The sequence below is a fragment of the Perognathus longimembris genome, chromosome 8, assembly GCF_023159225.1.
Source record: "Perognathus longimembris pacificus isolate PPM17 chromosome 8, ASM2315922v1, whole genome shotgun sequence".
Lineage (NCBI taxonomy): Eukaryota > Metazoa > Chordata > Mammalia > Rodentia > Heteromyidae > Perognathus > Perognathus longimembris.
The window spans coordinates 59,882,506-59,897,025 of NC_063168.1; the positions used below are offsets into that span (position 1 = coordinate 59,882,506).

The 14,520-nt window shown below is 45.0% G+C and overlaps 1 protein-coding gene across 1 annotated transcript in view; it reads right to left on the minus strand.

The window, feature by feature from the left end:
- The window catches only part of Plb1 (phospholipase B1), a 103,227-nt gene that overhangs the window by 76,319 nt on the left and 12,388 nt on the right, over positions 1–14,520 (minus strand). The window contains exons 9-11 of the mRNA XM_048353206.1: positions 11,157–11,222; positions 9,567–9,641; positions 6,581–6,644 (exon numbers count right to left, since the gene is read on the minus strand). Of these exons, the coding sequence (XP_048209163.1) occupies positions 6,581–6,644; positions 9,567–9,641; positions 11,157–11,222 (205 nt within the window). The remainder of the gene's footprint in view (positions 1–6,580; positions 6,645–9,566; positions 9,642–11,156; positions 11,223–14,520) is intronic.

Below are 14,520 nucleotides of genomic sequence, written 5' to 3' on the forward strand. Positions count from 1 at the left end.
CTGCCTGCCAGGGCGGGGGCGAGGAGGAGCTTTGGTTCCCATTGAGGACGCATGCTCCTTGGGAAAGAAAAGCCACTTCCCGGGACAGGATGCAAGCACACACAGGGTCAGAAATGCATATGTGTAAAATAGAGGTGTACAACTTCACACCTGATCATGTCAAAGGGCTTGTTAAAGCATAGGCAGCTAGGTCGACCCTCCCACAGCTTCTAAATCAGAAGTCTGGGCTGGGTCTAAGAATTTGCATGGCTAATAAATTCCTGGGTACCACTGCTGCTTTGATCTTGTCTGAATACCACATTTTGAGAATTACTGATAGAACATTGTGTGTGTGTGTGTGTGTGTGTGTGTGTGTGTGTGTGTGTGTGTTGAGGCTTGAACTCAAAACGAGGGCACTGTCCATTAGCTTTATACTCAAAGCTGCCTAGAAGAATTAACCACTTGAGCCACAGCTCCACTCCCAAGCTTTTAGCTGGTTAATTCGAGATAAAAGTCTCATGGATTTTCCTGCCTGGGCTGGTTCAAACTGCAGCCTTCAGATCTCAGCCTCCTAAGTAGCTAAGATTACAGGTGTCAGCCACTGGCATCTGGCTTATTGGTTTTGGGGGGTTGTTTATTTTTTTTTGCTTGTTTGTTTTTGCTTTGTTTTGTTTGAAGCTGTTGACAGTGGCCCATTTCTATATTCATAATAAAAAGACCAGAGCCATTTCTCTTGTGTGTCTCTTCCCTCATGTAACTCTGGCTGCTATTATAAAGCCTGATGGTGGGGTTGTAGCTCTGCCTTTAGATTCTAGCCCATTAACTGTCTTCTCTTCCAGGCCTCCCTCCTCACCAAGCATTGAACCCACCCTTGCAGACATACATAGACAAACGCACACTTCCCCATGATTATAGCCTGCTTGGGCCTTCCCAGCTTTCCATAGCTACACTATGTGGTTAGAAGAACAATATCAAATCACAAAGCCAGCTGCACACATTAGCGCACGCCTACAGGGCTAAGCATGAAAACTTTAAAATGACCTCTTCTTGAAGAAATCAAGCGATGGGTAAAAAAGGCAACAAAATGGAAAACAAGACCCCCCCCCCCAACTCCAGAGTGGTTTATTTTAGCTCCTAGTGATGGGAGTACATCACTGTATTCTTGCCATAATGGAGTGAGTTATCTGAATGTCAGCTGGCATGCAAAGGTTAGAGTGTATGAGACTGGTAAAATGCGAGAGCTATGGGGGGCATATTTACTTCCATAGCTTTATTATTACAGGATGCAAAAAGGCAGTGGAAATTGAACATTCCTAGCTCTTAAACGTCCCTGTATATAAAAAGGAAACACAAGCACACACCAACCTATGTCTTGGTGTGTGTGTGTGTGTGTGTGTGTGTGTGTGTGTGTGTCTGTGTGTGTGTATACAAACAGGTGGGTTCTAGAGAGGGAGTTGTTTAATTGGCCATTCTAGAGTGTTCTCAGCAAGAAATATAATAAGCACATAGAAGAAGGCTGGGTGTGGGGCACTGGTTTATCTGGGATTTTATTTTGAAGATAGAGCCTAATGCATTTCACTGGCTTAATATTCTGTCGACCTTGGTTAGAGGTTTATTAATGCCATCATCTCTGACAATGCATATCATATAAATGCAGCAAAGTACTTTAGCAAAGTACTTGGAAAAAGAACTATTTAGAGATAAGATTAAATTTATATGGGCTGATTAGCCAAACATTATCTAGCACAAACTGTCCACTACTTTGAAAGAAGTTGATAAATATATCATTAACTCATCAAGATTTCTGCACTGGGGACCTCTTATCTGAGGGTCATCCCACTGCATGGGAGTTTAGGGTGGGAACATGTCCCCCGCTCCACAAAAATCTGTGCCCAGGAAAAATGCTTGGCTCTCTGGCATCTGGGGCTCTGCAGCCCAATTACTTTAACCCTCCAGGCCGTCATCTAAAATGCCAGCTCCCTCCTGCTTGCCAATGAGGGTTGCCCATTTACCTTCCAAATTTAAGGACTTATATATGCACCCTGCTCAGAGTAGGAAGGTAAGAAATGTATTAATTCCACAAAGAGATCTAGGTCTGAAATGACAGACATGCCATTTGCTCTGAGCAGGCCACAGCATATTATATCCATGCATTGAAATGCCACAGTGCACTCCATAAATACATACAACTATTAAGGGTCAATTACAAGTCTATGCCAATTTAAAAAGTGCTAGCTTGAATGAAAGTTTTGGGTATGCTTACAGAATTTTATAGCTTGCAAAGTTTTAAATGACAAAACAATGGGGCAGGGAGCCACTTAGAGAATCAATCTTTGTGATAAACTTGAACTTGCTCAGTAGACTGTTGGCACCTAGAGACAAGCGGGCTGATGTTCCCTGTGGGTTATCATTCCTGTGGGTGGCAGACTAGAATGAGTCACAAACCCCATGGACTTGTGGGAAACATAGGAATGACTTTCAGGACCTGATCCATAGACGGTTGTGCTGCTGGTTCACAATGGGGTGAAACTGGATGCCCTGTAAGTACTATCACATCAGTATTTTCTTTTCTATAAACTCCTGGAGGGCTGGGAATATGGCCTAGTGGCAAGAGTGCTTGCCTCGTATACATGAAGCCCTGGGTTCGATTCCCAAGCACCGCATATATAGAAAACGGCCAGAAGTGGCGCTGTGGCTCAAGTGGCAGAGTGCTAGCCTTGAGCAAAAAGAAGCCAGGGACAGTGCTCAGGCCCTGAGTCCAAGGTCCAGGACTGGAAAAAAAAAAAAACAAAACAAAAAAACAAAACAAAAAAAAAAACAAAAAACCAACTCCTGGAGATCTCAGTATAGTTCAATGAGTCAAATGAAAGATACTGGAGACTTAGAATCAATGGCACAAAATCAGTGAATGATTTAAAGGCTCGATCAGTGATGGTAGCACAGAAGTGGCACAGTACCTTTGGGGATTGTTCTTTGTGCATGGAATTAACAGCTTAACAGCCGCCTAAATCAGTGGGTATTGTTTGTCACCCATGAGCTCTGAAATGCAATGAGAACCGGGCAGCCAGGGATCATAGCTTGGGATGACAGGCAGCATTCTATTCTGAAATACCGCTTTTGTAATCAGGCATAGTAGTGCATACTTGTACTACCCAGCTCCCAGGAGGCTGAGGCAGAAGGGCTCCAAATTCAATGTCAGCAAGGGTTACATAGTGAGCTCAAGGCCACTATGGAATGCCTAAAGAGACCTTGTCCAAAAGAAAAGGAAGGAAGGAAAAAATGCTTTTAGAATGTTACTTTGGGCAATGTTTAGAGCCATGTATCTGTGCAATGAGAGAAGTATTAGCAAAGGGTCTTGAAATCATTCTGAAGGCATAATAGCTCTCTTTTAGTCAGTGAAAAATCATTTTAATAAAAATTGTTTTGGTCTAGTTCACTTTTCAGATCTTTTTCAACTATGAACATTTATTTGATGAATTAGAAATACTCAGCAATTCAGAGTCCTTCAATATAGTAGAGGCTCCTACTATATGCAGAGGCACTGGAGTTATAAAGATAGGAAGAATAAGCTAGGTGCTGGTGGCTCATACCTGCAATCCTAGCTACTCAGGAGACTGAGATTGGAGGATCATGGTTCAGAAAAGTCATTGGGATGCCAACTAATGTCCAATTAATTATCATTAACGTGGACTGGGGGTATGGCTCAAGTGTGAGCGTACCAGCTAAGAATGAGAGTCTGAGGCCCTGAGTTCAAGCCCTGGACCAGCACACCCAAATAACTTTAAGATGAATAGCTCTTTTGAAATACATATTGGATGACTTTGATGGACAATAACAAACATGATCTCTAGAAGAGGGAAATAATGCACTAGAAACACAATAATTACCAAGAACAGCAATAATGTGGCCCCTGTTATAAGTTTGCATTTGTGTTTTTTTGTTTTTTTTTTCCTACCTCGTCCCTCAGAAATTAGAATGTTCAGTCACAGATCAACAGCACAATGAAATGTGTTTTTCATAATTGCCCAGTTGACTGTCTTTTTTTTCTTTCTAAAGCTGCTTTCCAGGAGTCTCACAAGCAGAGCATTATGTCCACATGAGTACACTCTCAAGTTGGAGAGAGCCAGGGTTTTGGTCTTGTGCCACCTCAAGTAGCTTAGGGAGGCCAAAGCCGATCTATCTGTTTACTCAAGCAGTTCCTATCACCAACACACCTCAGATCTGAAGGTCTTTTGATTTCTCATTCTTATATCTTCAAGCACCAATAAACACAATAATCTTCAAGGCCGGAGAGTAAAGAAGAGGTTCACATTTTATCTGGCCTTTAGATGTTGACATAGATTCTAATGGACTGGTTGTCAAGGCAGAAACACAATCTCTATAGACTGCAAGATGCTTTCCAGATCATCCTTTGGGAGTGATAAGATTAAAGAGGAATGTATGTTGTTCTACTGTAAAACTATGGCTATTAAAACATTCAGACTGAGATTGAGATCTCTACTTAGATAGGCATGTATCTACATTATACATATCTGTATCTACATCATTGCATAAGAATTTTTTTTAACTACAGGGGAGCCTGCATATGAAATGATCATTTACTTCTGCAATTAAAGTTCAGTGAGTTGCTGAGCATGGTGGTATAGGTCTATAATCCCAGCACTCAGGAGATGAAAGCAGAGGGATGGTTCAAGGTCGTTCTGGTAACATAGTATGCTCAAGACTAGCCTGAGCGATACAGTGAGACACAAGTCACAATCAAACAAACAACACAAACACAGCTAGTAAACTGTCTAACGAGTTGTTAGCAAGCCTTGGTACAAGAAGTGTACAAATTAAATGCTTGTGTGTGTAAGCTCTATGTCACTTCACCTATGTTTTGGAAATAGTTTATCCCCTGAAAAATGGAGTGCCAGAGGCTTAGTCCTCTGTGAGCTGGTGGGAAGGTTAGTGGGATCTTGAAGAGATGGAACTTACTGCCAGGTAGTTGGGCCCTTGGGATGAGTGCTGGTTTTTCAAAGTGAGTTGGTTCTCAGGAGACTGTGCCCCTTTTGCACATAGCAAATTCCCTTCCCACTTTTCTGATATGTTAAAAACCTTGTCAAGAGAAATCTTTAACCGCTCTGTACATCAGTTTGATAATAAAAATTTGAAGAAAAAAAAAAGAGAAATCTTTAACAGAGGCCAAACAGACAGAACATGTGATACCTGACATTCAGCCACCCAAATAATAGTTAATATGCCCATTTCCTTCATAAGTACTCGGCTTCATGTATTTTGTAACAACAGAAGACAAACCAAATGCAATGGTCTATTCCATTAGTGCAGCTTAAGACAAGAGTCAGTTCCACATCAGGGTTTTGGTGAGAAGATTTCCAACCTACTTGCCAGTCATAAGGCTTAATCTGAGTGTTCAAAGCTAAGCTATTGTGAATGGGGTAACCAAATCACAGCATTTATGCTATATTCACAGAAAAAAGCAACTGACTACAAAGGATTTTATTTCCTCTACAGATTCCTTATAGATTCTATGATATCTCCATGGCTAATTTTGTCTTTTCAATAATCTCGAGGCCAAGGATGACAATTCATCAACTAGAACATAAGTCCTGGACAGCAAACAAGAGGTATATGACAATTTCTTAACAAGTGAACAGATAAATGAACATAGGCAGTACTCTCTAAGACCAAGCCTGGAAACCCACAGACTGAAACTTTCAGGCTCTAGTCACCTAGTTCACAGAAATTACCCTCCCATGACTCTCCATAGACACAGGTCAGGCTGTGTCACCTAAAAGAAAAGGCGGCTGCTCTTTGGGAAGGCGGTTAATGGCTTTTTCATGCAAGGCTGGTGCTCTATCATCTGAGCAATGGCTCTACTTCCATTTTTTGCTGGCTGATTGGAGATAGAGTCTCACAGACTTTCCTATCCAGGCTGGCTTTGAACTACAACCCTCTGATCTCAGTGCCCTAAGCAGCTATAGGATTACAGGTGTGAGCCATGGAGCCTGGCCTACTTTTACTTTCTGTTTAAGTGCACTTTGACTTTTTATTAGAGAACAAATTCATCCCCGAGGACTTCACAGTAGAAACAATGATGTCAACATATTCAACTACCCCTGGGTTTCTCAGAGTATGACCCTGAGGGCAATGCTCAATAAATGCTTTCTGATAAAGATATTATCATTATTTTAGTTAAAGAATAATTGAACATGGAGAAATTGAGGGACAAAGGGTGAACAAATGCAGCAATGGCACTCACTGGACACTATGCTGAAAATGAACTATACAACTCATGGGTGGGACAGGAGGGAAAAACTATGAGAGAGCAAGGGAAGGGTTGACATTGTCCAAAAGAAATGTACTCTTTACCTGACTTACATAACTGTAACCACTCTGTACACCACCTTTATAATAACAATAAAAAAATAACACAGAGTATTTGGGCACAAGCATGGCCTCATAAGTACACCTAGAGAACAAAAACCATGTCCTTGGAAACACCCCCCCCCCCATCTCCTGCCAGGAGTATCTCAGATCCTTGCCACCTTAAGGTTGCGCTGACTTAGGAGTTTAAAAGTTCCTTAGGAAAGCTGTGTACCTGAAGTGGGGATCATGTCGGAGGGGTCCTTGTCAGGACATCTGATTTCCGTTCCTTCTTTCCACTGAAATGAGAAATAAGAAATGGTTGGAAACTAGGTTGGGAAGTGGGCCTCTGTAATCCTAGCTACTCAGGAAACCGAGTTCTGAGGATCATGATTCAAACCAGCCTGGGCTGGCAAACCTAAAGACTTCAACTAGCTGCCAAAAAGCTCAAAGTAGAGCTATGGCTCAAGTGGTAAAGTGGCAGCTTTGAGTGAAAAGGCCAGCAGGACAGCATGCTGGCCCTGATTTCAAGCCCTAGTAATAGCAACACACACACACACACACACACACACACACACACAAAGATAAAAGTTATAGGTCTTTAAGATTTATCCCTCTCCTTCAGCTTCACATCCCATTGTCTACACCAAATTGATTCCAAATCTTCCCCTCCCCCACCCCGCCCCACTTTCTCTCCAGTACCTTTTCTTTCAACTGAGTTCAGCCTTCCCTAGCATCATGCCTTCTGTCAGAGGGCTCTCAATGGAATGCAAGGACGGCTCATCCCTGCCCACATTCTCAGTGAAGCCAGTGATTGCTGCCTGACTTATTATTGTGTCCTCAGAGCCTAAGAGGGTGTCTGGTACAATGGATGATCAGCATTCTTTGCTGGTTGTACAAATTAATGACTCCCCTGGGTTAACTCCACCATGAAGCCTGTTGACCCTTGCAAGGCCTAAGAGGCCTTCTGATATCCAAACCCACTTGGTGTTGAACAGCCTCTCTGTGCCGTCCCCTGTCCCCAAGTAGTCACCATGCTCTCTCTTTCCCTCTTCTCCCTTCCCCTTCCTCACCTTTCACGCCTGTAGCTCAGCCTTAGTTTTCAGTTGAGACTGAGGTCACTGGTGCCCTAATGATACTTAGAATGGATTTCTAAGTCCATTTTCTTCCTCTATGTTCCCAGAATACCTTGTAGATATGTTAACTATACTTCTGATCATCTTGTGTTATAATTGTTGGTTGACTTATCTGTTTCTTTACCAGACTGAGTTCCTTGGGATAAACATTTTTTATTTTAATTTTTAGCTCCCACATCTGGAATCTAATTCATTTATGTATTCAACTAGGTTATTGGAGCTGGGCATAGTGACATTCACCTATGATCCCAGCACTTGGTGAGGCAGAAGGATGGTAAATTTGTGGCCAATCTAGGCTATATAGCAAGTTCCTGGCTAGTCTAAGCTAAATAACAAAACAGTCTTTAAAAAAATAGTCCCTGCCCTCATTGAGCCTACATTCTAGAAATACATAGTAGGCATTTAATAAATGTGTTCTGGAGGGACATGTTACTGCCTCTTATCAGATCATATCAGTAACAGCGCTTCTACAGCACTTAACATTTGCCAGCAGTCCTCTTCTCTTCTCTTCTCTTCTCTTCTCTTCTCTTCTCTTCTCTTCTCTTCTCTTCTCTTCTCTTCTCTTCTCTTCTCTTCTCTTCTCTTCTCTTCTCTCCTCTCTTCTCTCCTTTCTCCTCTCCCCTCCCCTCCCCACCTCTTCTCTTCTCTTCCCCTCCCTTCTCTTTCTTTCCCTCTCCTTTCTCTCCCGTCCCCTCTTTCTGCTTGCTTGCCTTCCTCTTTCTCTTCCTTTCTTCCTTCCCTCCCTTTTTGAGAAGTACTGGGATTTAAACTCAGGGCCACCTGATTGCTAAGCAGACACTCTACTATGTGAGCCATGCCCCTAGCCCTTTTTGCTTTACTTATATTTTTGAATGGAGTCTCTTATTTTTGCCCAGCTGGCTTGGACTGTGATTCAAGTAGCTGGAATTACAATCATGAGCCCCCATGTCCGGCGTGACTGCTTTATATTTAACTACCTGACTTCAATTTCATAACTAGGTAATAGGACTATTATTGTCATCTCCAAGATTTCTTTTATATGAGTGTGAAGAGGTTAAATACCTTTAAAAATGGAAATGGAGCCAGTAAGAATCTGGATTTAAGTGTTGGTGGCTCAAGTCTGTAATCCTAGCTCTTCAGGAAGTTAAAATCTAGAAAATTGTCCAAAGCTATCCTGGGCAGAAAAGTGCAATAGAGTCTGGCTCCCAAATAACAAGCAAAAATCAGGACTGGAGACATGGCTCAAGTGATAGAGACCTGCCTAACAAGTGCAAAGCTCTAGTACTGCCAAAAAAAAAAAAAAAGAATCTGGATTGAAACCCTGATGCCGTTGCTGTAGCTCACTGTGCCACCCTGCCTGCTAGGTACCTGCCTCCCCTGGTGTGATATTTTGTTAGAAGGTGAAGGACAAGTTGGTCAGTGCAGGGGTGGAGGGCTGGGTAACCACCTCAGTACCCACCAGTAATGTCTGCCTGCTTCCTAAAGTAGGGAGATCAGAGTTAGGACTCAATTCAACTCAAACTGCCCTAGTTCCTGAGGACAAAACCATCCACCTTCAGGTGGAAGTGGTTTTATCTAATCACAGCAGGAAGTATCAGAAAGGGAAGGTTGAGATAAAACCAGGCAAGATAGGAGGAGGGAGGAGGTGTCTCTAGCTGTGGGCTGACTGCTTAGGCCTTGAGGTTCCCATTCTGTCTAATTCCACACTCTGCCACATTCCTCTGCCTCTTCTTCACTACCCTTCCCACTGCCCCTCCCAACCTAAGACTAGACTAAGGGCTCCTCAGAGATTTTGGAGACTGAGGAAGACATCTTGTTCCACATTGCACCAGGCTGGGGAAGGGCAGTGCAGTGCCTCCCTTCCACCACTGAAGCCACAGGAGCTAGCTGCCAATCCTAAGACAGGACCCGCACATTTGACCCCTTCACCTTTCCCCAGACTGTCCCAACTGAATTTCATATTCCTGGGCAACTGCTGTAGCTGTGCAACCTACAGAGTGCCCATAAGCAAATGGAGTTTTATGACATGAAGAACCAGGTGGAAGGTTCCGGACTCAGCTAGGGGCTTATTGGTGAGTTTGTTCATAGTGGAAGACCTTTCCTTACCACAGATGGGCCATGGGGTTGTAGCAATCTGGACTTGTAGTTGCTGTTCTTGTAGGTGAAGAGATAGGGGCTCTCCTGTAGAGGAAAGTAACATGTTACATCACCATCTAGAACTTTATTCCGGTCATATCTTCAGTACATTGGTAATGTTCACTTCATCCTTTCAGTGTTAACCAAACCATTCTTTGGACCTTCTCTGAGCTGTGCTTACAGGAGCTCATGCATGCTTTGAAATGACCCATTTTGGAGTCAACATCTCTGGCTCTCCTTATCTTGGAGATTTGCATTACCAGGCTCTCTCTCTCTCTCTCTCTCTCTCTCTCTCTCTCTCTCTCTCTCTCTCTTTCCATCCCTCTCCTTTTCCCTCTATCTTTCCTTCCCTTTCTCTCTTTATCCCTCTCTCTATATACACACATATCCACACACATACACACATATATATATATACATATACATATATATGTATATATATATTAGATACTTGACGGTGGAGATAGGAAGATCATTGTTTGAGGCATCTCTGGGAAAATGTTAGCAAAATCTTATCTCAAAGAATAAGCTGGGCATGGTAATGCATTCCTGTAATTTCAGCTCTGTGGGAAGTAAGGGTAGGAGGATTATGGCCTGAGGCCTACTGTAGAGAAAACTATAAGACCCTATTTGAAAAATAACTAAATAAAAAAGGGCAGAGGGCAAAACTAAAATGGTAGAGTGCTTACTTTAAGGTCCTCTCCCTGAGGGCTACATGCAGATGCCCCCACCTCATTAAGTCTCCACCCAGTTACCTGGGTAACCTGCAGACCTGGAGGCAGTTACCTCCCCTTTCCCTGAGGTCACATCCTAATCCACCTGGCCACACCCCTTGCCCCTGCCCTAGATATAAGACAGGGCTGGGTGTGTGGGGGGGGGTCCCTCTCTCTTTCCCTTCTCTCAGGCCATGGATCACCTCGGCCATAGGCCAGCAGTTCAGTAATAAACTTTCTCTCCTGCCTGAATACCGCGTGGCATTCTCCTAAAGGAGAACACCTAAAAACCTAACACTTACTAAGTATGAGTTCAAACTCCAGTACTCTCGCCTCTCCAGAAAAGAAAAAAGAAAGAAAGCTAAACATATTTGATAGGCATTAAATGATAGAAGGAATCTCATTGGTTTATGTTCAGTTAGTTTTTCATCTATTTATTTGACTTTTCTTATAAACCTATATGCTAATCTACCTACTTCATATTAGAGACATATATAAGACACAAGCAAACATGATTCATCTTTAAAACCACTATGATGCTCCCTAGCCCTGCCCCCTTCTCCCTCCCTCCCTCCCCTAGGTAAAGGAAAAGCCTGGAAATAGCATCCAGGACACAGGAGGAGGAGTCCAAGAAAATAGGGAGGACCAGCAGAGGCCAGGTGGTCTGTGGCTTCGCTCCTGTGACCTGCACAGGTGTGGAAGGGCTCCTGGCCCACAAATACAAACCCAAGGACAGCCACACCGGCAGAAGAACCATCCAAACCCGTCAGGAGCTAATGTCAGCTTCTGTCTCAGCATGGTCCAGGTGGCCTCTTCCCTCCCCTTCCTGCAGCCCAGCTCAGCTTACCTGAGAGGGACATTTCATGGGCTTCCTTTCTGCTCCATGGAATGGCTTGTGCCCTGGTGGCTCCATCTAGGAAAGAAAATGATCCCTAAAGCAGAGAAGCTGGCACAGGAGCCAGCCCTCCAAGCCCCTCTGAGAAAGCCTCCGAGTTTGACCCCTGCCCCAGCAGCATCAGGGCCATCTGGGAGCTCATGAGAGATGCATAGAGACTTCCAGTGGGGTCCCACACCCACCCAGCCAGACGCTTGGGCTGGGGGCAGCACTGCTTGTTCACGTACCAGCAGGCTGCTGACTGTCACTGGAGGGGGGCAATGGGTGGGCTTGGGAGGTCAAAGGCACTTCCTAGCCCCTTCCTCCTGACAGCACAGGAGGAGAAACTGAATACCAGGCTGGGTAGGGGAGTGACAGCTAGCCAGGGCACACACTGATGTCCTATATCCAACCAGACATCTCATAGCAGGTCACACACAGCTTCGCCACCACCCAGGGCAGGTTGTCCCGATTGGTGTCTGGTCCCACTCCTTGCTACCCATTTGAGGCTATCTGGCTGACTACATTTCCTTGAGAGAGCAGAGCAGGTGCAGGGAGGAAGAGCTTCCTGCTTCCATTAGCCCCGACCCACATGTACACAACCCTTGGGTCTGGTCATTCACACAGCTGCACATGGAGCCTCTTAGGGAACTGTATGGAGCAAGGCCCAGTCTTTAACTAACTGGGTGGCAAAGATGCAGGAACATGGAATACAGCTCAGTCCCCACTTCGGCAACTCAGACAGCCAAGACCCCTGCTAATCACCTCTGAAAGAGGTGATTTAAACCACCACCCCAGCCAGGCCCTGGTAGGCCACACTTGTAAAACTAGCTACCCAGGAGGATGGGATCTAAGGATCATGGTTTGAAGGCTGTCTAGGCAAGAAAGTCCATGAGACTGCTCTCTCCAGTTAACCACTATAAAGCCAGAAGTGACTCACAGGGCCTCCACAAGCGTGAGCATATGCGCACACGTGAGCATGTGCACACACAAACACACATTAATAACCACAAAGGCCACTTAACAATATAGACAAATGGTGGACAGGAAAGCAAGAAACCAGCAAGTTAGAAACATAGGCAAAAGCATTATAGCAAAAGCAATGACAGCCAGTGAAGAATCAAGTGAAGAGGAGATTTCTAACTTGTTACTCTGAAATGCCCGTGCTGCATCTGTAAGTGCTTCGGAAGAAAACAACAGAGGAGAGATCTCAGTCCTCTTTTTCATGTTCTGTGCTGTGTTTTGTGGTGAGGGAGCCTGTGTTTTGCTGTCAGCCCTGCTGCTGGGCCCCTTCTAAGGAGCTGACAGGGATCCAGGAGTGGATTAGCAGGGGCACCCTGCCTGGGCCCTCTGGAAACATAGAGCCAGGAAGGAACTTAACCCCATTCGGGGATGGCTCTAACCAAATGGAAGGAGAATCAGATAAGGAGGTTTAATGATCACATTTGGAGAGGGAATGGTGGACCTGAAGCTCTGGGGTTCCGTTTTATTCTGATGATGGCCACTCTGGGAAATGGAAAGTTCACCCCAGGGTGTTCAGGGCTGCTCCCAAAGGGAGAGTTCAGCGGGCCCGCATGAATGGCCAGGTATTGATCTATCTTGATTTCCTTTTTCTTTTTCACAATCATCTAAGAAGTTTTATTAGGAATGAGACCCCTGGAAAGAATGAGTCAAGGAGAGCCTATTTTTCAAGGATCTCAAAGAAAGCAAATGTTGTCCACTAAAACTTCTTCTGGGAATCTCATTCCAGAGCCAGGCATAGTGGCTCATGCCTATAATCCCAGCTATACAGGAGGCAGAAATGAGATAAGGGCAGTTGGAGGCCACCCAAACCCACATGTTAGCAAGACCTGACCTTAAATAAAAAGCCTTGATGTAGCTACCTGAGCAGCAGGATTGCAACAGGAGAACGAGGTTGAGATCTGAAGATCAAGGTTCAAATCTAGCCCAGGCGGGAAAGTCAGCAAGACTTTTATCTCCAGTTAACAATCAAAAGCCAGAAGTGCAGCTGTGGTTCAAGTAGTAGAGCACTAGCCTTAAAAACAACAACAACAACAAAAGCGCTGGGACAGCATGGTTCCCAGGGTCTAAATTCAAGCCCCAAGACTGGAACAAAAATAAATAAAAATGTTGGGGGTATGGTGCAAGCAGTAGAGCACCTGCCTAGCAAGTGTAAGGCCCTGAGATCCATTCTCAGAACAGCACACATATACAAACACACACAAAAGTCCTAAATGTCTTCCTACCACTGCCTCAGGCACACAATTCTGGCACTACCATGGCTGACCTGTGCTTTGACTCTCCTTCCTGGCCCTTTAGCGCTACATCTCCTTCACTCTGCTTCTTTACCACCATGAAATCCACTAGATGGTCAGTAGGAGGGGGGATGACTTTAAGCAGTCCTCTCTGAGGAGGAGAGTTCTCATGAGTGAGTGCTTCCTGAGTCCCTGTCCTGCCCAGTGGCTCTGGTTCCTGGCCCAGGACTCTGCTCTTTGTGCTGAGAGGGCCTAAGCCTCAGGTCCCTCAATACTGCTCCTATTTGGGAGTTCCCAGAATTTACTGAGGAGGCAACAGAAAAGGCACAGAGTTCTATCTCAAATACAAAGTCCTCTTCACTTGGTACAGGGTGCTAAGCATTAGTGATGGTGGTGGGTAACAACACAACTGGAAATACTCCAGCTGTGCGGAGCTCAGAGCTCACACCTGTCCTGGTACGTCACTGGGGCAGGAGAGCAAGTGCTGTTGTGGTCCGAGCCCAGGGTACAGCAGGCCCCTCTCCCCACAGGTGTGTTCTGGGGGTGGTACTCCTGACCAAGTAGGCTCAGGTCCCTGTGATCACAGCAATTCTGCTGTCCCCTGCTAGAAAAGCCCCCACCAGGGCTCCATGCGGCCTAGAACAGGCATACCTGACTTTTATCTCATGGTCTTGGGTAAGCCCAGCCAGTGGAACAGAAGTTCCCACCCTCCCGGTGCCCCCAGGGGACCACAATGAGTGAGGCAAGGGATGTGAAGGAGTCCAAAGGCTCTTGACATTGTCATAAGCCTTCTGAGGCTGGCTGAGGTTGGAAGGTGGATAAAATGTTATCTGCCTCAAGAAACAACCAAAAGTAGGGCTGGAAGCAGAACAAACTTTCCTGATTCCTTGCCCAGTGCTCTTGGTCCTAACCTGTCCTGTTACCTTTTCTGCTCACTCATGGACAGATTTAGGCCCGTGGAAGCTCTGGATTAGTTTGAACGGGGCTGTGGGTGGCTGGCATTTTGCCAGTGAGGAAACTAGGAAGTGACCCATTTGGGGACTCCTTCCTCCTTTCTTGGTTGCAGGAGCCACAAGGGACTT